Source organism: Melozone crissalis, unplaced genomic scaffold (genome assembly GCF_028551555.1).
Source record: "Melozone crissalis strain CALT ecotype California unplaced genomic scaffold, PUWL_Pcris_2 ptg000026l_1, whole genome shotgun sequence".
In the NCBI taxonomy this organism is placed as follows: Eukaryota; Metazoa; Chordata; class Aves; order Passeriformes; family Passerellidae; genus Melozone; species Melozone crissalis.
Window position 1 is genome coordinate 5254099 of NW_026535804.1, and position 24913 is coordinate 5279011.

General features: G+C 40.2%; 1 protein-coding gene across 6 annotated transcripts in view; it reads right to left on the reverse strand.

Moving 5' to 3' along the window:
• Nucleotides 1–2128: 2128 nt before the first annotated feature.
• TNRC6C (trinucleotide repeat containing adaptor 6C) overlaps nucleotides 2129–24913 on the reverse strand; it is a 104766-nt gene continuing 81981 nt past the window's right edge. For 3 of the 6 annotated variants that reach the window (XM_054278633.1, XM_054278634.1, XM_054278638.1), the window contains 13 exons: nucleotides 21691–21864; nucleotides 20332–20478; nucleotides 19806–19928; nucleotides 18412–18495; nucleotides 17633–17864; nucleotides 15040–15207; nucleotides 13794–13985; nucleotides 12897–13040; nucleotides 10089–10205; nucleotides 7599–7796; nucleotides 6247–6317; nucleotides 4604–4743; nucleotides 2129–3079 (listed from right to left, as the gene is read on the reverse strand). In XM_054278633.1, coding sequence (XP_054134608.1) covers nucleotides 2719–3079; nucleotides 4604–4743; nucleotides 6247–6317; nucleotides 7599–7796; nucleotides 10089–10205; nucleotides 12897–13040; nucleotides 13794–13985; nucleotides 15040–15207; nucleotides 17633–17864; nucleotides 18412–18495; nucleotides 19806–19928; nucleotides 20332–20478; nucleotides 21691–21864 — 2151 coding nt within the window. In that variant the 3' untranslated portion in view covers nucleotides 2129–2718. The remainder of the gene's footprint in view (nucleotides 3080–4603; nucleotides 4744–6246; nucleotides 6318–7598; nucleotides 7797–10088; nucleotides 10206–12896; nucleotides 13041–13793; nucleotides 13986–15039; nucleotides 15208–17632; nucleotides 17865–18411; nucleotides 18496–19805; nucleotides 19929–20331; nucleotides 20479–21690; nucleotides 21865–24913) is intronic. The other 3 variants (XM_054278635.1, XM_054278637.1, XM_054278636.1) reach the window with 3 other exon arrangements.

The window sequence follows — 24913 nt, forward strand, 5'->3', positions numbered from 1 at the left end:
CATTAAAAGCCACAATTGTTGGTTTTCTTTTTAATCTCAGAGTTACAGACATCTTTAATTCAAAAGGAAAGGCAAAAAAAAAAAAAAAAAGCCCCTAAAAACAAAACCCACCCGTTCCCCCCACCCCAACCCCTCCAACAGAAATTTTCATTCCCAATTTGAAAATATCAGGAGTTTTTCTACAACTCAATGCTAAACTTCAGCATGGAAAATTGTATGTAAACACGCACATACACACATACATATTTTATATAAGTGTGTGTGTGTATATATATGTATATATAAAATATATATGTAGGAGGCGTGTAATGGCAATGAGATGCAATTACTCTGAGGAAAGGTTATTCAGCTAAATACACTACTAAAACTTGAGGAAAAACAAAAAAAAAAAACAAGTCTTGAACCCAGTTTGTGCATAGTTCATGATCCTCTATAAAACCAGCTTTTGTTAATTTGCAATCTTGCAGGACCCTTTAAATCTGATAAAACCATTAAAAAGCTAATCTTCCAAAAAAAAAAAAAATGTAATGCACAAGTTTCCTGATCCAAGCAGGCAGGGAGCACAATGTTCATATAATTTTTAAAACATACTTGAAGTGTATGTTATTCCATTGTCTTTCTTCCTTTCAAAACAATCAAAAACATTGATCTTTTTTTAAACATAAAGCGATTTTTTAATATATAAAGCACTCTTCAAACATCTATTTCTTTTGAGTCCATTATTTGGTAAATATGTAACTGCTACACATTAGATTAGGTATTTTTCTTCTTTCTTACTGTCTTTTTTTTTTTATTTTATTTTGTTTTTTAATAATATCTTCAGTGCTAGGAGTTGGGTTTTAAAAATACATGAAATGGTGTGGAGTTGCTCCTCGGGAAACCCGGCTTTCCTGAGACATCTTCCACCATGTGCAAGATAGTGATCACAAAGTTTTCGCCACTTTGACGAAGAGGAGGAAAACAACAACAAAAATAGTACACAGCAATGGCCAAAGAAAAGGATAATACAACAACACTGTTCAATCCCAGAGCTCTGAAGTAGCATATCTTCATTCTGAAAATAGTTTTCTTTACGATGGAAGTCTTTTTTTTTGTTTTGTTTTTTCTCTTTTTTTTTTTTTTAATTTTTTTAATTCCTTTTTTTATTTTAAAGTTTGAAGGAGAAAAAAAGGTCTGTAAACAGGTGGGAGCCAAAACTCCTGGCTCCTCCAAAAGCAGTCAAAACTTATGTCCAAGTGCTTGTTTCTGTTCCTGCTTGCAAGGGAACTATCAACTCTTTACAATTATCTATGGCCACAGTTCAACAAGAGTATTTTTTTTTTAAACTTTATATTCCGAATGGAAAAATGGTGCAATACTCCGGTAATAATTTTCTTGCATTAGTCCACAATAAAAAGCCGCTAAAGGTAGATATACATATTATTCTCCAGAGATACACACTGTAATTTTAAAATGCAATAAGAGTCCTTGAGTAAACATTTACACGTGAATTGTCGCCGGCCCCTTCTATCAGTTTCTTTCCTTTTTTTTTTATATTTCCTTTTTTTTTTCTTTTTTTGATTTTGTGTGTTTTTACCATTACAGGATTAGCTACAAGAAGGGCTGCGGACACTCAGTGCAAAGTTAGAAGCTAATAACAATTAAACATTTGACCAATGAGCAAATAAAAAGCATATACTGAACCAAAGGAAAAAACTTCACACGTTGAGTTAAACCACACGTGGGCACACGCGCACACAGGCACACACACACACACACACACACTCACATCTGTCCCAACAAAAACATAGTCTGAACTTTTAAAAAACAAAATTCTTAGAGCCTGTTTTTTGTGTACTGATGCTGACCTGGAAGTGTAATAATTCAACTCAGAAAGTGTTCACATTTTGTTATTGGCCTGCTGGATTCAAGTATTTGCATGTTGATATGGTTTGTTGCTTTTTTTTTTTTTAAAGTATTTTTTTTTCTTTCTTTGTTGATTTTTTTTTATTCTTTTTTTTTTTACTTTTTATAATTTTTGGGATTAAAAAAATGACATGAAAAAGTAATGAAACAAGGGTAATGTGCATAGGCAGATCCATGGGAGTAGTGGACACAGAGATACCCCAACCCTGCCCTCCCTCCCCCCCTCTCAACCTGTACAGTCCAGAGTTGCCACTGGGAATCGTCACTTTTCTGTACCAATGGTAAAATATCACACTTCACCCTTTCTGATTATTGGGTCCGCCTCTGTAATGTGCATAATAGTCACAGGCTCATTTAAATAGGCTTTCATTTCCCCTTCCCACCCCCCCCCAAGTTGATAAAATAACCCTTTCCAGCCCAAATTCTGAAAAGTGCCCTTCATGATAGACCTATTCTAAGCAGCTTTTATACTTGGTTTTGAAAAATCACCATACAAACATAAAAAGACGACATAAAACAAAACAAAACAAAAAAGCCATGAAAAAAGTAAAACCTGTCATTAGCATGTGACACTGACCAAAGGAGCCCATACTGTTTCAGGAACAGTTCACAAGGACTTCTGCAGTTTCAGATTCAATATTGGACAGAGGTACTAAGGAGGGCTGCCAGTCTCATGGGTTAAAGCTGGATTCTTCATCAAGCCCGGGACTGGAAAGGGTTACCATTTTTGAATTTTTTTTTAATTTTTTTTTTTTTTATTTTAAATTCTCTGTTCTCCTTTAGTGCTGATGATTGTTACTTCCACCGTGTCTCCTAGATGGACTCGCCGCTGAGCAGATCCCCCGGCAGGAGGGTGTTGAGGGGCGTGGGGCTCCCGATGACCCTTCCGTCGTCGGCGCTGGGGGGTCCCCAAAGGCTGCTGGAGTACTGGGGCACCCCCCCCCAGAGCAGGTCGCTGCTGCCCTTGCCCCCCAGGCACGGGGGGTTCCAGTGGCCGGCGTCGGGGCGCACCAGCCCGTGCGAGCTGCCCGAGGAGCCCAGGCGGCCGGGCGTGGATCCAGTGTTGGACTGCCAGCTGGAGGTGGGCGGCAGCGCCTGCCCCTGCGCCAGGAACCGGTTCACCTCCTCCTCACCTGCAAACTCCGCCAGGATGGTGGTGTTGCCCAGGACACACCTGAGGGACAGCAAGGTGGGAGTGTTGTTGCAGATTGCAATGCAAGATGTTTTCTATTGCCAGCTGTATGGCAGATTAGCTTTTGTCAAGTGGGCAGTTTGCCTTATCTCTCTCTTTGAGTGACCACAATCACATCTCCTTCTATTGATAACAGCTATTGAATGTCACTGCATGGCTGATAAGAACTACAGCATCCCATTGGGAGATGGGAGCCCAGAGGGAGGAGCCAAGCATTGCTACACAGATATAATCTGGAGATTCTGGAACATCAGCACAGCTTCTCCACTGGATTCCCCAGAGGAACAGCAGCTGCCTCTTCTTCCATTTGATCTTCAGAGGAAGAATACATCCTTCTCTACAGAACCTACAGAACCCCCTTGCTCCAGCAGAACCACCCCTGACACTGCAGGAGGGCTGAGCCACAATTCCAATGGGACTGCTGCCAACACCCTGACCCACAGGGTGTCAGGTTGTGTTCTGACTCTGGCAGTGTTGTTCTAGTGTACTGCATTGTTGATTTTATCCTTTTATTTTTTTTCTTCCCTAGATTTCCTGCTCCCATATTTTTTGCCCGAGAGCCCCTTAATTTAAAATTTATAGCAATTCAGAGGGGTGGGGAGAGGGTTTACATTTTCCATTTCAGGGGAAGCTCCTGCCTTCCTTAGCAGGCTCCTGTCTTTCCAAACCAAGACAGGTTAAAGCGTGCTTTCTGTCAGGAATGTCAGAGGGAATTGGGATTGGTGCTTGTTATTGTTTATTTAGGGGGGATGTTGGTAGTGTTTGTTTATTCAGCTTTGGTGGTGGTGGATCCTTACCCAGAAGCCTGGGCTAACTGGGGTGTTGTTGGTTATGGCCTTGGGATAGGGTTGGTTGTGGTTGGAATAGGGTTATGTCCTTATGGCCTTGGGATAGGGTTCGTGGTGATGGTGGGGCTTGCTATAGGGGATGTCTCCAGAACCTTCCTTACTCCTCCTTCCATTAAATGTCAATCCCTCCCAGAACCTGCCTTTCCCTATAGAAACTTCCCTGTCAGTTTTGTATCCTTTGAAATCCCATTAGTTCCCTCGAGCTTTTCTCGTCCCTTGAAATCCTCCACATGGTATTCCCTGCCTTGTGTTCCACCCCAGTTCTCAGACTGGTTAAAGATTGTATCCTCCCCTGAGACCTCCCCTGTTTATAAGCAGTTGTCTGCCCTTGGTTCAGGGTCCTGAGACCCTGGACTTGGGGAGTTTTGCCATTGACTAAAGTTACCTCAGTTCTGCTGCATTTTTGATTCTACAGAGCTCGAAAAGGGGATCTGTCACACCCCTGATATCACCTAGCTGGGACTTAGGGTGCAGCAAGACAATTATTTATGCTGAATGAAATTTTCTAACACCCTCTTATTCAGTATCTACCCCCAGTTCACTTTTTCCTCTCTCATTAGGTAATCTTGAAATCCAAGACGGAATTAACTAGTGATCGGTTACGCCTAAGAAAATCTTTTCTGGCTTGTAATCAAAGAAAGATGGAGCAGGAACTTACATGTGCAGAGACTTCTGGGCCTTGGCTGCTTCCTCCTTGGAACTGTATCGGACCACAGCATTGCCTTGGGTCAGGTTCAAGTGGAATGTGATGAGGGGGCCGTGCTGCAGACACAGCGTGCGCAGCGTGGAGCCATCGATCTGCAGGGACAGGGCACAAAGGTTACAGCTGCTCCTGCCTTCCCTTCTGCTCCTCTTAAGAGGGGATTGAAGGGTTTCAGATGGTCTTTTGTGTTTACACTTGTATGTTTATTTTTATCCGTATTTATTATTATTATTTGTCCACATTTATTTATTTATTCTTATCATCCATATTATTATTGTTATCCATATTATACCTTGTGAGTTCTATAGGATTTTACTAATAAGTTAAAAATGGTTAACTATTTTTCTAGATAAGGTTTTCTAAGGCTAAATTATCTAATTAAGAAATGATACCTAAATTATTTTTACTTTTAACTCAATAACTAATCCTTCCAAGTCCACAATGTGAACTTTTCTATCTAATTACAAAATATTACCCAAAACTATGGAGAAGAAGAAGGATTAGTTACTATCCTAAAACTTCTATTTTATTTTATATTACCCAAAACTATGGAGAAGAAGGTGCCGAAGAAGCATTAGTTACTATCCTAAAACTTCTATTTTGTTATATATATATATTGCTATTTTAATAAGTTTTTAAACTCTAAGTTTTTAACTTTAGATTTTATTGTTTAACATTGTTGAAGTTTTATTGTTTAATAAACAAGTTTTTTTCCACTTTCCTACAAAGAAGTATTTCCTCCCGAACTGGTGATATTTCACACTTCTAATTAAACTACACACTCATAATCCCTGAGCTATTAATTAATTTTTGAAGCTTTTTTTATGGCTTCAGGTTAAATGTAGTATTTTCTAGTGGGTTTGTGCCTTTTAGTACAGAAGGCTTAAAATTCCTAGCATCCAGGATTCCAACAGGTTACTTGTGGTATTGTCATTTTACCTTATATGCTTAATTAACAAGTATTTAAAAGCTAAAGAGAGAGTACAAGTGAAAGTAAAGTACTTAATTGCACACTTATTGCTCTCTTCACTGAGGGAGACATTCTGATTTTTTAAGAATTCCCTACAGTCCAGGGCACAAATTTTCTCAATTTAGGTTATACAAATTATATTTATCATTAGACATCTATAGAAATCCAGACATAAGTCAAAGGGAAAACACACTTCATAAATGTAATTAAATTTTTCCCAAGGTTAATTTGGATGTCTGCATCCAAGGCTTTGTGGCTTATGTTCTCCCTTTGGAATGACACCATGAAGGACAAGTAGAGGATGTGACAGACACATGAGAAGAACCCAAAAAACCCATAGGAAAATCAGATTTTACATCTCTGTCTGTGCTTTACAACATCATTCACCTCCAAAGTTACACACAGAGAAATGGTGCCCACTGAATGACTAATTACAGGCTTGAAAATTCATACTTGATTTGACAGCACTTTGAAAACTTAACAAATTCTTTGTAGAAGACAGGTGATAAATGCAGAATAATTATTCTTCTTTCAAATGAATCAAATGGCCAAGGCTGCTAGATGTTATTCTCATTATCTCTTATATTGCAGTGTTTTTTCCTGGCCAGTTTTGCAGAGTTGCAGTTACCTGGGGGGTGAGGTTCCGAAGAACCAGCCAGCTGCTTGTTCTCCCTGAGCTGTCAGTACTCCATGCAGAACCTGCAACACAAATCCCACAACAAAACACTTGATCAAGGTCTCTGGAGAGCACCTTACAGGCAAATTTATCTGGAATCACAACAGACTAACAAGCCTCAGTGCTGCTGAAAACAAATCCTACAGCAGTTTCCTCACATCGTGATTTACTGCCTCCCTTGGAAGGAAAGGCTGCTGAATGAAAAGCTGCTCTTGTTACTTTTCAAAGATCTGTGGCATTTTTCATACTCCCACAGTAAATATTAGGGAACTAACAGATGCAGGTATGGCACTGCAACAAGCTGGATCCTCAGGATGCATTACAATTAATCTGGAAGACACATTTTAAAAGCAGTTCTGATGTCCAGGCTCAGATTGCTGCCTGCTAATAAAGATTTTTATAGCACTGCAGCACTCTGCTCTCTTGTCAATGACAGATTAATGTGTATGACTTATTCAAAACAGATATTTCTGCACTGACAATGTCCTGATTGAAGATACAAGAACATAACCAAAAAAACCTGCCCTAACAAACCTCAGCCTGGTGCTTTACAGTAAGAAGCCGTACAAGCTTGATATTTATGAGAGGCATTTGAGAGTCAAAGTGCATCCTGTGGGTGCTCCAGAAAGAATCCTGGAGCTTTATCTGACCTTCCAGGTGGGGGTTTGGTGAAGAAATATTCAAAATAAATGGCAGGAATAGGGAAGAACATTTAATTCTCAACTAAGTGTAAGCAGATTATTAAAAGAGCTTTATAAAATAAAAGTAATATCTGCATATATATCTATATTTATATCAACAGAGATATCTAAATACAGATATACATATTTAGCCAGATCCGTGGCTTCTCAAATTAATATTAAAGCAAACAAAGGCATATAAAAAAAGGGGCCAGTATGAAAAAATTTAGGCATTCCCTGAGGGCCCTGCAATGCCATCAGGTCCTAAATGCTTCACATCCATGTGTTCCATATTAAATTCCACAGGCTCCACTTGGAGTCTTAGATCACACCACAGAACAGGACACATGATTGAAAGACATTTTTAGAAATTAAGGAACTGGGAGGAAAAAAAAATCCTAGTTGAGAGTTCAAGAAATTGGGCAATTCCTATGTAACATCACCACCATGACCAGTTGAAAGGTGCTTCATTTACAACTCATTCAAAGTGAAATAAAGAGACAAGAGATGCATCCCCAGCACAGAACACTCCAGCTGTGTCAAAGCTCTGGTTTCTGGAGCCTCACAGGCAGAGCAGAAGCAAACAATGCTGAAAAGAAAAGCAGAAAAAGGAGCTGTGAGTACCAGAGGAGTAAGAAGAGCTGGTCCAGCCCAGGGGACTGGCACCCCACGTGGAGGATGGCTTGGTGTTGGTTAGGCCTGGAGGAGGTCTGGTTGGAGCTGTAGTGTTTCTGGGTACCTTCCAGAGTTCGTGGGACAGAGAGGCTTGGGTGTGAGAGATTGGGCCAGAGGACCACGTGGACTTGATGTCTGACAGTTTACCTGCAACAGAAAAACATTCTGGCGTACATTGGGGTGTTCTTCACCAATGGGCATCCTGGGCTACATCCTCCCAGCTTCTCAGGAGGAAAATATCAACTTTCTGTACCATTCAGTGCTATAAATCCTGTATTTTTTGAACCTACTTAAACCACTGTTCACCATTTCCAGTACTTTTGTGTTTACTGAGCCTCACACTACCTGCTGCATATAAGATCCCTTTTGAAAAACTATTGTTTTGTTTTCTTGTAAAAGATGATACATGGAAACAAGTCCAGAAAATGAATGTAGGTATTTGAAACCTGATTTCACCAAAATTATAATGAAACACTTCAAGATTGTCTCTCTCAAAGGTTTAACAGGACTTAAACACTTTTTCTTGCACAACTCATTTTACCTAATATAAAGAATTCAGTATATCTATATGTTCTGCTGATGCATTATTAAAATTCTAAAGATCAAAGACCAACAAAAACTTTATTTCTGAATATCTGAAGTAACCTATATTCTTTTTTCCAAGTATTTTTGAGAAAAACTAAGTCTTCAGAAGATCAGAGCACACCACAGCCCTTCAGTCTTTATAACTTTCTGTTGTGCTTGTACTTTCCCTGATCAGTTTTCAAACTCTTACTGCTGTAACTGCCAATTCAAAGTTTTATAAAATAACACAAACCCAACAACAGCAGACACATTGCAGCATTCAGAGGGGCAGACTGGATTGATTTAAATAATAGATAACAAAACCAATCTTTATTCACCTTTAGCCTTTCCTCCTGATACCAACATGTGCTGTGCAATCAGAGCCCAATTTCCCTGTCACAGCCCAGTCCTGCTGTTACCAGCACTGGCAGCACATGGAGGACTGGAATGGATTGAAAGGGACACAAATCCTGCATCTTCTGCCCCAGCAAATGATGCTGTGACTGTGCTGCCCCAATGTTTTAATGCTGATTGCACAGAATAAGAAAATATTTGGTCTGATAAAGTCCAAGATGCAAAGATCTTGTGAATTTTTATAAAACTAGAACTGGCAGTTTTAATTTTCACTGCTTAAGACATCAGGCAGGCACTGAGTAATTTTATGAGTCCCAAAGCCAAATTTACCAGTTGCAAAATCCCAGGCTCAGTTACACACACACACACATTCCCCAAATTGCCTCCATTTATCTCAATCGTTTAACTCAATTATTTCATATTGAATCATAACAATTTAAGTGAAAGGGCAACCACTCTCCCATCTTCTGGCAAATTGTAGCAACAAAAATAATTTGACAATGACAATGAGGACATCAATGAGTGTAAAATGGTGAGAGGGGAGGAGAAAGTCTGAGTTTGAGAGGTCAGAGCAGCCCCCAAGACTGGCACAGCACCACAGGCCAGGTGTTGCTATGTCACTACTTCTCATGGGGGTAACACAAACATTAGATGACACTGCAAAAACAACAACAAAAAAAGGCAGCAAATAAAGCAGAAATGCATGGCAGATAAAGAAAAGCAAGCCACTCCTTTCTTTTCCTTTCACTGGAGGAAAACATCCCAAACCATTCCTTTTTGTTTTGCATTCTGCAGTCTGACCCAGAGGCTGCACCCTCAGAGAAGTGGAGGGGCTTCAGTGGATCAGCATTTTCTTATCTAATCCATCTATACAGCACAACTTTATAATGGGACAAAATGCATATTTAGGCAGCCAGTTTGCAAGCAAAGTTTCCATGTTTTGCAAAAAGGAGCTCCAGAATTTGGAGCTCAGTAAAGAAAATGGGGTAATCATTTAGCTCACCCATATAGGGGAGCATCAGGCTTTGGCCTGATTACTAAAAGGCACTGAAGAAAAGGAAATTATTTAGCTCACCCATATAGGGGAGCATCAGGCTTTGGCCTGACTATCAGAAGACATTGCAGAGCCCCAAACCCAACCCCCAGAGCCATGACAAAAGTACCCCTTGGAGGTACTACTGAAACTGAGGTGTTTCACTTTTAACAGTGAATATTTTCACACAAATTTCACATCAGCTCTTCCAGGAAGGGTCTGTTCCTGCTGAGGCCCTGGGCAGTGTTCCTCCCCCAAAGATCTTGATGCCAGAGTGACACCAAGTGGGAATAAATCCCTTTTTCCTCAGCACAATCCCAGGCTCACCATCCACCACTCCCCACCGCAGAGCTGCCAGGAGAGCTGCCACCCAGCACAGGGCTCCAAACTCACTTCTGCCTGGGGCAGCACTCCTGTCAGCACTGGAAAAGCACTCCCTAGGGGCTTTTCCTGGGAATGCAGAAGCTGTGGAAGCAGAAAGGCCGTACCTGCAATGCTAGGTGCAGATGCAATGCTGCTGAAAGAGCTACTGTAGCCGGAGGCACTAAGCGGCCAGGCACTCGATGAAGGCAGCGTGGCATTCTGAGATGATGTTGGGGATGACCCTGCAGAACCAGCAGAGAAGCAACTAAGAAAGATGAGCATAATGATGTTTGATGTGACATAAGCAAATCTGTTATGTGCAAATACAAACCATGCAAGGAATTCTCCTTAATTAGCCTGGTCTCTGAAGTGTAGGAATGAAATGTTGCTGGAAGCGTGATTAAGTAGAAGGAAAGAGAAGCAAGCTGGCACAGGAACAATTCTAGTGCAGAAGGTAAATTCTGCATTTCCTTTAAGATACATGACTCAAAAAGTCAGTGTTAAAGTGTTTAGTCTCAGAGGAACAGGCTTCATTTATAAATGTCCTCTGCCAGCTGACTTAGTCAATGGGAAGTGTAGATGAGCAGAGATGTGTATGATAAATTAACCTCTTACCATGGGTGATCTGTCCTAAATTACTCAAGGTAAACACTTCCCCTACATCCTAATGCCCACAAGTATCTTTAAATTTTTGCAGACTTTCAGTAAAAGCAAAGATATATTTCAGCAATCTCTTCTCAAACTGATAACATAAATGAAATAGCACAAAACCACCTCAGTAAATCATTGATAATCTGAGCAGCTATCTAAGCACATGCACAGTTTCCTTACTGGCAGCAAATGAAAGAAACTGAACATAAAATCAAAAATCTTCATTGCAAAGACCAGGAGAGCTGGAGCTATTCTCTCTAGCCACCAACAAAATCAAGTGTGTATCCTGGGTGAGTTATCATTCCTGACACACAGAGATGGGCTGTGATACTGAAACATCTTTAACTGACTAATAAAAATAGGTGAGCTCTGAAGCAAAGAGCACTGTGTTGAGGTAGAAGGGAAGAAGTAAAAGGACAATCTCATCCCTCACAGCTCAATTAAAAACACAGCTTTGTTTGTAGTTGGAACAGCAAGCAACCAAACTTCACCTTAACCAGACTCTCTGTGCTCCAAGGGACACTGATGCAGACATCAGTTTAAGGCAACAGAACTCTGTATCAAACCCTGTCTGGAAATAATCTATTACCAGGCAGGAACTATGGAATTATAGCAGATTCAAAGGCTCACAGAGCTGAAAATGGTCCTGATTTCTCGTGGTTACAACGCTCAGCTCATAGAAGCTGACCTTCCAAAGTTTTACTAGCAAACAGGGCAAAGCAAAAATCAACCCAAAAGCTGAAGTTTTACCTGTTTTTAAGTGCACAGGGCAAGGACAGCCCACCCCACAGCCTGACCCTCTATCTGAGGAGCAGCTCTGTCAACACAAGCTCTGTGCTTCAGGCTGCAGTTATACAAGCATAAAGAAACAGACTCTGCAACTATAGTTCTTACTAAAATTCTATTCTTACCAAGCTAAAAAGCTTATGAGGAAAAGAAGCACACACTGACCCCCCAGAGGCACTGGTTTTAAGGTCTGACCTCTTGAGGGCCCGTTTACTTCTGCTAAGACCATCTTTGTTGACTCTGTCTAATGAGAGGAGCTATTTCTTCAATCCACAGGCAGATTATGCACCCACAGAGCTCATGTTCCTTCTCTAAAACAGCAAGACCTGTAGTGGATATCATCTGATTTTACAGGGAGAGCTCTGCAGGTTTAGGTTTCTGGCCTGAGGAGTATTTCTTGGGTGAACTCTATTTGAAGTGTCACTGAATTAAACATTTTACAGCTCTTCTTTTTATAACTTCAAACCTGTCTGTCCCCTCGGAAGCACTTTGGAGTCATTTAAGTTAATTCAACCTTACTCATTACCCAAATACTTCATGTTTCAGCTGAAAGAAAGGCTGCTTCTTGCTAAGAGACAACCAAAATCAACACTTTGCATTCCTTTCCCTCATGTTTCACAGCCCTTACCTGAGGTAACAAGCCCAGAGCTGGACCCCCACTTCAAGAGGGTCACAGATTTACAATCTGGGCTGGTATCACAGATGTAACTGTTAGAATAAACCCCACATTTTTACTCCTGACAGGTCCTTCTGGACAGCCTGGTTATGCTATTCCTGTGCCAACTGCAGTGCCCTGACAGAATGCAGATAACTTGGCTATTTTGGCACTCAGATCACAATTAACCAAGCCACCTTTCCCTTGATCAACTTCTAGCACATGTGGCTAACAAGTAGCACAGTCACAATGCTTTCTTGTTTTACAGAATTGCCTTTTTATTCTGAAGCAAGCATTGCCAAGACAAAAGGAATGGAAACAGTACTGGGAAATACTAGTTTACTAGTCAATTCCCAATTTTTTCTTTTATGGTTTTGGAGATAAACCAATTCTAACTTATTTTACTTATTGATCTTCTAACAAATCTACAATTAATTAATGTACCAGAAGCCTGCTGTCTCAGCAACAACTGTGGAACTTTGTATTGAGTCTTCTGAGAATTTCACTAAGTATGGAGGAGGGTGGGCATTGTGGAGAGCAAAATATTGTTCAAAACCTTGTGATACAGGTCAGAAAAACTTCCAGTGACCACAGAAGTTTAAATTACATCTCACAGCTTTTTCCAATATAAAAGCATTAACATTCCCATGGAAAACAAGAAACTTCTTAATCCCTTCTTTTAAAACAATTATTTCTGGATATTCAGTGACAGTTCTGAGCAGAAGCATTATTAGATTAGGAGCACATGCAAAAAATATGTTCATCTGTAACAAATGAGGCCAATCCTTTTTTGGAAGGGGAAAGAAATGATGCAGAGATGTGGAAGCAGTTTGTTGTTTACCTCCACTCTTGAGCAGATAGCGATTCACATCCTGGATCGTGGTGTTTATGGTAGGCCCAGTTGGAACACTGCCAGGAGTAACATCAGGGTCATTTTCAGGATCAATATTCTGCAGTCCTTTCCATGGCACTCCTGGGTGAAACTCTGTTTCAAACACAATAAAAAGGGAAATGTGTCAGGTTGCAATTCTCCAAAGCTCCTGTGTTGTATTTACAGGGTGCCCTGATGAAGGGAGGAATGATGAATCTGACTCCATGACCTCAGAAGGCCAATTTATTATTCTATAATACTATATTATATTAAAGAATACTACACTAAAGAATACAGAAAGAATGCTTACTGAATGCTAAAAAGATAATAATGAAAACTTGTGACTCTTTCCAGAGTCCTGACAGAGCTTGGAACTAATTGGCCAATGAGTCAAAACAACTCACACTGGAGTCCAATGAAACAACCTCCAAACTCATTCCAAGTAAACACTATTTAAAATACTGAAGAATACAGAAAAGATACTTTTATAAGTATAAAGATTTAGTATATATTTTTAGTATAAGATACACTAAAAGGATAATAATGAAAACTCCTGATTCTCTCCAGAGTCCTGACACAGCTTGGCCCTGATTGGCCAAAGAGTGAAAACAACTCACAGCAGAATCCAATGAAACAATCACCTGTGGGTAAACAATCTCCAGACACATTCCAGACAAGGAAAACACACAGAAGCAAATGAGATAAGAATTGTTTTCCTTTCCTCTGAGGCTTCTCAGCTTCCCAGGAGAAACTCCTGGGTGAAGGGATTTTTCAGAGAATGTGAGTGCCACACTCCTGCGCATCGGGAGGACTCAACAACACGTTTGAGGGACAGCAGCCCAACAGCAAGGCTTTGGATTGAGTTACCTGGTGGCCAGTTTATGCTGGAGCCATTGGAAATCTTATCACTATCGGATTTGGCACGTGACCAGCTGTGAGGAACAGCTACAGGTGGGCTGGCAGGAGACTCACTGTTCTGCATCAGATCATAGCGGCCATAGGAGTCATCGAGGGAGGACTTGCCCGGAGGACCAATGCTCAAACCTCCAGGGATAGCACCTGCAAGGAGCCAAACAGAGGTTGTAGGATGGAATTTCAGCAGGATATATTTTGTTATTATTTGCCTTTTTTTGTATAACAAAGATAAAAAGAAAACTAAAATGCAAACACAGTAAGCCAAGCTTAATGGCATCTGAAGCCTTAGCAGGAAGCACAGTTGAGAGACACATTGCTGGTACAATCTAGATACTCAAGTTAAAGATTTCTGCATTAAATTCCTGCCAAAAAGAGACTAACTAATTCAAATCATCACTCTGTTGGTAAATAGGAACTTGCTGAGGCAGCATACCAAGGAACATCCCTCATCTCATCCTTCCCCAAGCATTCAGTGCTGACAGGATGGATGATTTGAAATGGCTGCTCTCATGTTCCTACAAACTATCAAACAACAATTTGGCATCAGCAGTGCAGCTTCTTGCAGAATAAAAAACTGCTGTAAAAGAAGTAATTCATGCTGCTCAGAATAAAATCCAGGATATAACAAAGTTAACAGAGCCCCATGTTCTAACAGAATAGATTTGATACAGGAAATAAAGGAATAACTGGCTCAGGATACTGGAGGTGTTAAGGATAAAGGTATTCAAACAGATTAGCAATCACTTCTGGAAAAGTAAGAAGTTTTTACCCCTAATTCTAGGGTGAGTAACTATGTAATCCATCATACTTTGCACAAGGAAAGGTTGATGATACTGGAAAAATTGTGGGAGAAAGCCAATGTAAATTTTTTCTGGATTAAAGGTATGCAGGTCTGGAATAAGGGGAAGATTGTGGGACTTGTTTTGCCAACACTAAAGGCTTGTTTTATTTGAACTCCATGTTCTCATTCAACACATGAAAAATACATTCCTACACTGCATGCAGGGAGTGACAGCTGCAAGCCTTTCACTGCAGAAATCATCTATAAAATCTCACAGGCTCAGAAGCTACCAACCTTTTGTGAGCACTTACACAAAAAAGAAACACAAGAGAAATAATTGCAATTGCACTGTGGCTGGAATCACCAAAAGCCAGGCAGGCAGGGGGACATGGGGGGGACAACGGCAGGGGACATTACCGTGCTTGCTGGAGTTCTGGTCAAGAGAAGAAGCAGCACTAGACAGATTATCCATTGAGTTGGGGTGTGTCCACTGAGGAAGGCGAGACTGGGACTGAGAAGTGTCCTTCACTGACAAACCACCAGTAATGTCCATGTTATTTACATTCATGTTCGGGTTCAGTCCAGCTGGGAAGGGAAAGAGATCCTTAGAAATCCATCAGACACTGAGGGATTGAAAAGCTGGGTTTTAAATCCAGCCACAACATTGATTTTCAGGTATCTGTATGCATATGTGGCATTTTCAAGGCACATTTTCAAGAATTTTTGCTTTTATGGAACACCAATTGAACTCCCATGAATTCAGAAAAAGTTAAAACCTTGCTAAAAAGAGGGGGAAACAACATGCAAGGCTAATATTTTAAAGCTGTCAGTGTTTCTACTTGCAGTCTCTTCACTTGTCTCAGAAGAATGTACTGGAATGTTGAGTTTAAACCAGTCTGCACCATTCCATGGCTAAGTCAAAATATTCCTAATGTCTCCCCAGCATCCCACAATGTCTGCCACTTCATTTTGCTAAAAATCCCCCAAAAAAGGAACTAATTAAAGGTCAGAAAAACAGCTGCTGCTTTTCATAGCAGGTTCTGCACTAACTGGTTTCTATTTTGTATACACAGAAGAGAATCACTCAGACTGTTATTAAGGGAATAATTTTGAAATGCTTCTGTGACATGAATCTGGGTCTTTCTTGATATATAATCCTGAATGTTAGCAGATCACAGAAAGCTGAGATATCATAAGAACCTCTCAGACTTAGGCCTTTAATTCACAAATTGTTTTGCATTCTGATGCTGCCAGGCACAACAGCTCACCACAGCAGTCAGAATTACCTTCTTAACTGCTGCATGGCAGATAAAGCTTGGCAATGCTATTGTATTCAGCATAAAGAGAGTCACAAAGAGATTAAATTAATTCCTTTATGTCAGAAAGGAAGTCTGTAGCATACATCAAACAATAACACAGCAAACAGGTCTGAAAGGTTGCTCTCCTCCCTCTGTATCCAGGCCCAATCAATTATTTTGCCTTCAATCATATTTGACAGATCTATGTCTAATCTACCACAAAATGCTGGTGAAGATTTCAGGAGCTTCCTAGATCATTTATTCCAGTACTCTACTCAAGCCAAGTGATCCTTAATGTCTAGATCTTTTAATAAACTTAAGTTTATTACCTCTTGCATTAGGAAATGCAAAAAAAGTCTTCCTAGCTCTCCTTTACATTTTCGAAGATTCTTAAATCTTCTCTTTAGACTTCTGAGCAGAGGAATTTATTTTTTCCTTACCAGTTGTGTTTTTGAAATGCTTCATCACCTCCACTACAATCTTTCTGCATTTCTTCAAACTGATCCACGTATTTCTTGAAATACATTGACCAAAACTGATCCCTCACCAGTGCTGACTACAGCAGAAAGATTACTTTGCACAACATTTTCCTAGATGATATTCCTGTTTATCAATATGACATTTGTATATTTTACAGCATGATGCTGTTTATATTCAGTTCATAAATAGCAACATAGGGCATGGGTTGGACTCTATGATCTTAGAGGTCTCTTCCAACCTCATTATTCTGTGATATATAAGTAGTTAATTAGGAAAATATTCTGATATTTGTAGGCAGAACACAGGTGAGCAGGTACAGCTACCATAAAGGCATGATTTTGTTCTGTGATTTCAGTGCTATTTAATTTTAAAAAAACCAAACACACATATATGTATATATAAAAATTATAATTACATATATATTTCTCTCTCTCCATATATCTATATATATCTCTATCTATATATTTTATGTGTATATATATATATCTGTTCTATACCTATACATCTATATATCTATCTAAATATCTATATCTATTTATATATATACATATACATATATATACACATATTTACATATATATATACACACATATCTATACATATATATAGATATATATATAGAGAGATATATAAATACATATAGATATATGAATTTGTTACAGTGTGGAGCAAAATATTGAGGTGTAAATTGAGGAGATGCCTATACATCTATACATCTATATACCTACCTAAATATCTGTATCTATATCTATCTATCTATATATATATAGATAGAGAGAGAGAGACATATAAACATATAGATGTAGAGATATGTATTTGTTACAGTGTGGAGCAAAATATTGAGGTGTAAATTGAGGAGATGGCTATACATCTACATATCTATATATCTATCTGAATATCTATGTCTATATCTATATCTATCTATCTATTTATCTATCTATATATATATAGAGAGAGAGAGACATATAAACATATAGAGATAAGTATTTGTCATAGTTTGGAGCAAAATATTGAGGTGTAAATTGAGGAGATGGCTATACATCTACATATCTATATATCTATCTAAATATCTATGTCTATATCTATATCTATCTATCTATATATATATATAGAGAGAGACATATAAACATATAGATATAGAGATATGTATTTGTCACAGTTTGGAGGAAAATATTGAGGTGTGACTGGAGGAGCTGGGCTCCCTGTGAGGAGCTGCTGCAGGAGGAACTCACCAAGAGGGTAAGGAGCAAAGGTGTTCGGTGAAGACTGTTGCTCTTTGGTCTGCAGGTCAGGAAGGCCGGGAGCCTGGGGATGGGGTGAAAAGCTATCCATGGCTGATTTGCCTGCAGAGGGGTGCAAAGATAGATGTGGAGGGGGAGGCTGCTGCTTCATAAGCAGGGCCTGGGCCAGCTGGCGCTGGTGCTGCTGGATCTGCTGCTGCATGTTATTGATTGTACGTGCAACCTGCAGGGAGAGAGCCAACAAACAGCTGTCAGTGGGCAATCCCCACACACACACTGCACTTCTCTGCCTTTCCCTACAGTGAGACAACACACTGCACCTCCTTACAAACTGCCTGTGCAAAGGGCTGGAGAGCTTTCCTCCAGCAAGGCTGTGGATCAGCCTGATTTTTGATTTTATTGTACTCAGCACCCTCCCTGCCCAGCATTCAAGCCTTGCACTGCATCCCAGATTGAAGGATGCTTGATTGAGCTGTTTTGCTGTAACAACAAACACTCTGCCTTTCTCTACAGTGAAACAACACACTGCATCTCCTTACAAATACAAACTGCCTGTGCAAAGGGCTGGAGAGCTTTCCTCCAGCAAGGCTGTGGAACAGCTTTATTTTTTATTTTGTTTTTACCCAGCACCTTCCCTGCCCAGCACTCAAGGCACGCACTGCATCCCTGATTTAAGGATGCTTGAGCTGCTTTGCTGTAATGTCCCTGAGCTTCTCCAAGCTACTGAAACCAACCCCTGAAGCAGAGATTGAGCTGGCAGGGACACCTACTTGCTGCTCCTGTTGTCTCATGGGTCCGGAAACGTTACGCTGAGCCTGTAACATCTGCTGCTGGATTTGTAAACGTTGGTACGCCTGTGGGGACAGGGACAGTCAGACACAGCACCCTCAGCACGCTCCCTCCAGCTGCTCTGCTGCACCACAGCTCAGAAAAGGCCAGCTCTGCAGTGCTCTGAAAACACTCCAGCAAGTAACAGTAATAATCCTGCATTTTAGAGTGCATTTATTCAAGTCTCATGTTATTTTTAAAACAAAAACAACCAATAAATCCACGTGGCAAAAAGTGGTCATTAAAGAGAGGAACCTACTTTTTTTCTGAAATAACTGTAACAAAACAAAAATTAAAATAAAAGTTTATGATATTATACAAATAATACAAATACTGATTGCTGTTTTCAATTTGGCCATTTTAAGTTCTGCCAACAGTTTCTAGTTAAATCAATTGTGCTGCTTTATTCCTGAAAAAAATCCACAATTTTCAAGTAGCTGGCTTGGCAGCTACTTTTGCAAGCAAATTCTTTTGCAAGGTAAGATCCTCTGAAACATCTTGATGAATTCATCAACATTTTGATAAATTCAAACAAAGGAATTCTGTACAGGTATTTTCATGTAGCTGGGTACTTTTCAATTATTATGAGAACAATGCTGTGCTACTCAAAACTAGAGAAAATAATCAGAAATGAGTAATAGTATCAAACACTGAATAAAAGAGTTTGACTAGCACACTGAGATCAGCAATTAAACTAATTTGCCATCTGTAATTTTATTTTTGACCCTGGCCAATACTGAGTTCACAATATCTCTTTTTAAAATATTCTTAAAATCCAATTAACTATTTTCATATGCATTAAAAATACAGATGTAAAATTTGCAAACACAGCAAAAGTACACAGAAGTAAGCAGTTCTTATCACAGGACGTGTTTAATATACACTCCATTAACTAAAGGAAATTCACCCTAAGCTTCATTTTTCAGTGAGGCAAGTGAAGAAGTTCTGTAGGTACCTCAGGTGACCAGCACTGCCAACATTTCTCTTGTCCTGTTGTGACACATGTGCCCAGTTTAATCTTTCCACTGCCATGTAACACACAGGCCAGTGCTGTTTGAGAACACACTGTGTTATTCACACCAGTAGGAAGACAGCTGATTTTTAGTTCCACTGATCAGCTGTAAAGCATAATTATTCCACAAATGACTATTTATAAAGCCTGAGGCAAAAAAAAAATTACTGTGCTTCTTTAAAAAGAAACTTTAGCAAAGAAAGAAATCAGCAGCTGATTGTTTTGAAGATCTGTCATGTCATTTAAAAATTTAGTCATTCTCCTATTTTATCTTCATGCCTTTAATTCTGATTTAGAGCTTATCTGCCATGTCTTTTAACTTACCAGCTGCAGCTGATAGAGCTGGTTCAACATCGTCATATGCTGAGGATTATTAATTGGCGAGGTTAACTGTGCAGGGCTGAGACCAATGTTTTTTGCTGCAAACTGCAAAAGCTGTGCTTGAACCTAAAGGAGAGAAGAGTGTTAAACATTGTACATTTAATTCTAACAGTGGTAACTGTGTGAGCCATTAATAAGAGTCACATCAGCTGGAAAATGTTATTATCACCATGAACTATCAAAAAAATTAGAAGAGGCTCTAATACAATCATAATAGCTGTAGTCAAGTGTTCATTTATAAAAAAAGAGATGAGAACAAATGCCTCAGAAACACCATTGTGCAAAAAAGAGGGTAAGAGTGTGCTCTCAGAGGTAACTATATGACATGCAAGTGAGAACACTTCAGCCATGCCACATCTCCCTGCCTAGGAAACAAACACATAACACAGACACAGCCAGGCAGCAGCATGACAGAGCACCTGGGAAGAGTTCCAGGGAAAGGGAAAACATGAGTGAGGTGTTGTCTGACCTGAGGGGATAGAAACTGAGGCACTTGAGCACGAAGACTAGGCTGGGATGAATTAAGAGGTTGCACTGGCGGTTGCTGCGGCTGTTGCATGGTCCTGGCTTGTGCTGCTCCGCTATTGCCAAACATACCCAGATTGCCACTCGGTATCTGCAGCAGGACAACAGTGACACAGGCACTTAGTGACACAACCTGGCTGCTACTTGTCTGTGCAGGCTTTATTCTTAGTGATTATGACAGGCAGGAATCAAGAGACCAGCACATACAAAATTTAAAACTAGGCAAGGCAAAGATTGCAAAGATTGGGTATGTGTACCCAACATACCAAACCCCAAAAAAATTTGTACAAAAGGCAGCTGAAGTTGAAGATGGCTTTTATAAGGATTCAGGACCCTAGAGGGTCACAAGGTGAACAATCAAAAGGACTTGCCAAAAATGTTTGTATTTATATAGCAAGGGGCGGGAGAATGGAGGCATTAAACTCGCAGTAACCCCATCTCCAGCTGGCTAAGCAGTTTTTTTACTTAGTCATTTTACAAAGCTACTGATAATGGACATGCTATTAGTGGAGACTGCTTTGGAAAGCTGTGCTTAATGGGCTGTAAGTGCTGGACAAGTATTGCCTTAAGAAAACTGACTTTTAAAGAATATACATAATAAAGAGCCGCAACAGAATGATGAAGATTTTCTGTGTTGTTATTTCATATCTTTGCTGGGACTTCAGTTTGATGGCAAAAAAACCCTTACCATAATCAACAGTACTTAATGGCTTCTCACTCTCATGGGGGTTATGAGTTATCATCCCCTTCATCTCCTGTCCATTTTTTTCCCTCTCACCTGTTCTACACAGGGGCTACAACACCCCCTTAACTCAATGCTCTACCTGACCCAGGTGCTGGAAGCCCAGTTTCTTTCTTATCACCTGTTAAAACCATGAGATGCTTTGACACATGGAGCAGGGATAAAAAAAGCCCCCATGACATCACAGAATATTTATACTAGCCAGGAAAGATGAATTAGAGCAATCTCACTGCCTTACAGTCTAGGAAAATTAGCAATGCCTCAAAAAAAAGAGATTTCTCATCAGTGGAGGCAGAGCCACACCAGGGTTCAGGGGTATAAATCCACAACACTACAGTCTCTTCTGGATGGATATGTGTCATCAGATTACAACTACACTGCTTTTTATGTCCTGTAAGGTGAAACAATTACACAGCAGGCAGCTCCTCTCTGATACTGCACATGAACAAGGCTGTTGCACCTCCAGTTTAAACCCATTTTTCCTGGGGAAGAGGCTGACAGGCACTAGCAGCTACTTCAAGAGAGCCAAATTCCCCTGGGCATCTCCCCCAACAGCCTTACCTGTCTAGAAGAATTCAAGTTTTGCATGCCCAGCCCTGAGGCAATCCCGCCCAGGGTCTGATTAGGGAGTGCACTGTTTGAAAGGGGGAGCTTCAGGCTTGGTGAAGGCAAAAATGGTGAAGTAGTGGGCTCTTCCACTAGGCCGCCATCCTGATTGGAGAAAGAAAGGGTGAGCTGTGTGCATGTCACGAGCCCACAGCACAAACCAGAGTCCCATGGAGACACAGGAGGGTGAGGATGAGTAAAAAGAGATGCATAAAAAAAGGGATGAATGACAGGGAATGGAAAGTATGGAGTGAAGGGAGAAGAAAGAGAGAAACAGGATTAAGGTACTGTTTTTGGTAACTTTGTTGTTCTTAATCCCCCAAATGCACAATCACCCTCACCCACCTTTCCAGAGGAAAGGGATGATTTTAGCAGCTGATGGCAGAGCTATCACGTGGCCATTGCCTCCTCCCCACTTGGGTTTTCTCCTTTCTTCTCCACCAGACTGAAAGGTGGAAGAGGAGAGGCCCAGCACATTTCAGGGAAGCCCCTCTGTCTGTCTGGAAAACTCCAGACATAACCCAACACTTTAACAAACCCAAAACTTGGGAAAGGCCAAATAAGCTTATTTGACACCAGTCTGGATTAGGTTCCACATCATAGCTCTGCTCATAAAAAAGCATTTTTGCATTAATCCCCTTTCCTAACTGAGACACACGAGCCTCTTTTAATATTCACACAGCGCTGAGTTATTAATACCCCACTCTGAAACATTACACTGCAAGGCAGCCCATGAACACAAACCAGCAACCCCACTAATGACAATATCAGCTGGGCAGCCTTCCTGAACATCCCCAGGAGGAGGCAGATTTTAGCAAGGCAGGAGGAGCCCTCTCTGCTAACTGGGCTGTGAGGAACCACAGCTGAGCGTGGATCTGATGCACAGGAGGGGGCAAACAGCAAGGCAGAAAATAAAATAAATTACAGCACCCCCAATCAAACAGGTAGATCTCTCTGCTCGTGTTTCAGTGGGGCACTGAGTTCTATCCCAAACTGTGCTTTGATGTCTGGGAAGCCTGGGGTAAGCATGATCAAATAACACTGTGTACAAAGTAGGGCTCCAAAAAAACAGGCAGAGAAAAAGCTTTGATTTGCAATGTGCTGGGTTGGTGCTTTTCAGGCAGTATGATTATTGTAAGGAAAGGCTTTTTAAAGAGGTGAGGAGCTTTATTTCAACCAATATTCAATGCCCCAGAAAACTGTGAGACACTGGTGAGGCTCCTTTGTTGAAAAAGAAGCCCAGTCTGCTTCCCACATACCCAAACAGATGACCTCATGCAGCAAGAATGCTCAGTGAATTATATGTTTTAAGTTAATCCTGAAAAATGCATTTTCTACAGCTCTCCTTTGATGCAAAGGAAAAGTTTCTTTACTATCAGGCAAAGTGACACTTGACATCCTATCTGACTATCCTGAGGGGGACACTGACATTTTCTAATGATATCCCCAAGGCCTTTCAGCTTGAGATATTTTACATTCTACTGGACATCAGTCACACTCCACAAACAACTGCAGCTTGCATGACAGTAACAGGTTCAAGGATTTCTCTTTAGATCACAGACACATGTTTACAATTCTACCCTTCCCCCTTCAAAGTGAAAATAATTTCAAGCTTGGTGCTCGCTCTCCCCTTCAGATGCCATTGTTCCCTATGTGAACAGACCTACTGACCATGAAAAACCCTCCCTGCCCCCAAAATTTATTCAAGTCCTGCCTTGCTGACATTATTTTTTCTCAATTTGGATAGAGGCAGTGCCAAGGATGGTGAAGGACACACTGGAGACTCAGGCATTTCATTTCCAGACTCCTTCACAAGTGTGTTCCTTGGCTGAATTGCAGCAAATGGCTTTGTGTGAGTTTATAGCATTTTATTCATATTCACCTGGTTCTATTTAATTTAATTTGAACTTGTTGCACTGTGCTGCACAAATCTGTGCTCTACAACTGAACTAAAATCAATTTATTTAACAAGAAGTATTTTAGTTGGTCAAATTAAGGCACCTTTTAGCATTTTCAAGCCAGACTAGAGGACAATTTTACTGCTCACAGTGGTTTCTGATCCATTATTTCTCAGGATCCCTTATGTAATGATTGTTTCCTGAAGAATAATCTTTTCCACCTAGCCTTTCCTCTTCAGTGATTTTCTTACAAATTTATGTTACACTTCTTCCTCAGGCTACTCAATTAAAAATTGAGTCATCACATTAATGCTCAATCCAGCACTGCTTTTAACTTTATTTTAAGGGATTTGGCACACCCACAAAATCCTACTGGTAGCAGTGCTTCCTACTACAGTTATCTAACACAAAGCACCACACTGGAGTTTTTTTGGATTTTAGGAAGTCTCTCACAATAGTCTCACATAACAATGTGACAGAATGCAAGTGGAATTACTCAAAGGTTTTTAGTCCTATGAGATATGGACAATTTAGCAGAGGATGCCTGGACACTTTGGCAGTCACCTGCCAACAACTGCCACTTCATGAATCAAAATGTCTCAACAGGCAGATGAGAGGCTGATGAATCTGCCAGAGCTCTTTGTATAAAGTCACTTACAGAAGTAGCTGGCGGAAAATATACACTGACTTCTTAAAAAAGATTGAAATAAAAAATCCTTTCCTAAAAGAGGAAGTTAAAGTAATAAAATCTCATCTAAAATAAAGTTATCTTCCAATCAAACAGGAATTAGGCAAAAGAAACCTGGAGGAAATGCAATAGTCAAAGAACTGCTTATCATACAAGGGGTGATGAAAATGGCTTTAGTCATTGGATCACAGGTGGCAGAGATGAAGCCAAGAAGAATTGAAAAGAAAACTTTAAAATCCTAGTGATCATTATCTAATTGTGACATCTAAAAAAGTTCCTCCATATTAACACAATATTCTCCTTATTGTCCCAAAGATGAAAACCACAGTCCCCAGAGATTACTGGGCTCAGAATGTGAAGGATGAGGCTGAAAAATCCCAACAAACACCATATTCAAATCAGAAACAAGGAATAGGTTTAGTCAGAAGATTTTTGGAAGATTTTTTGGATGCTGAGAGGCATCAAAGCTTGTAGACCTGAATTTTGCAGTAGTAGAGCAGAGGAGCTGATCACTGACTGTGAGGATAGGGGAAAAGGACACTTCATCTGCAAGGTGAGAATTTCAGAGTCACAAGCCAAACTCTATATTTGA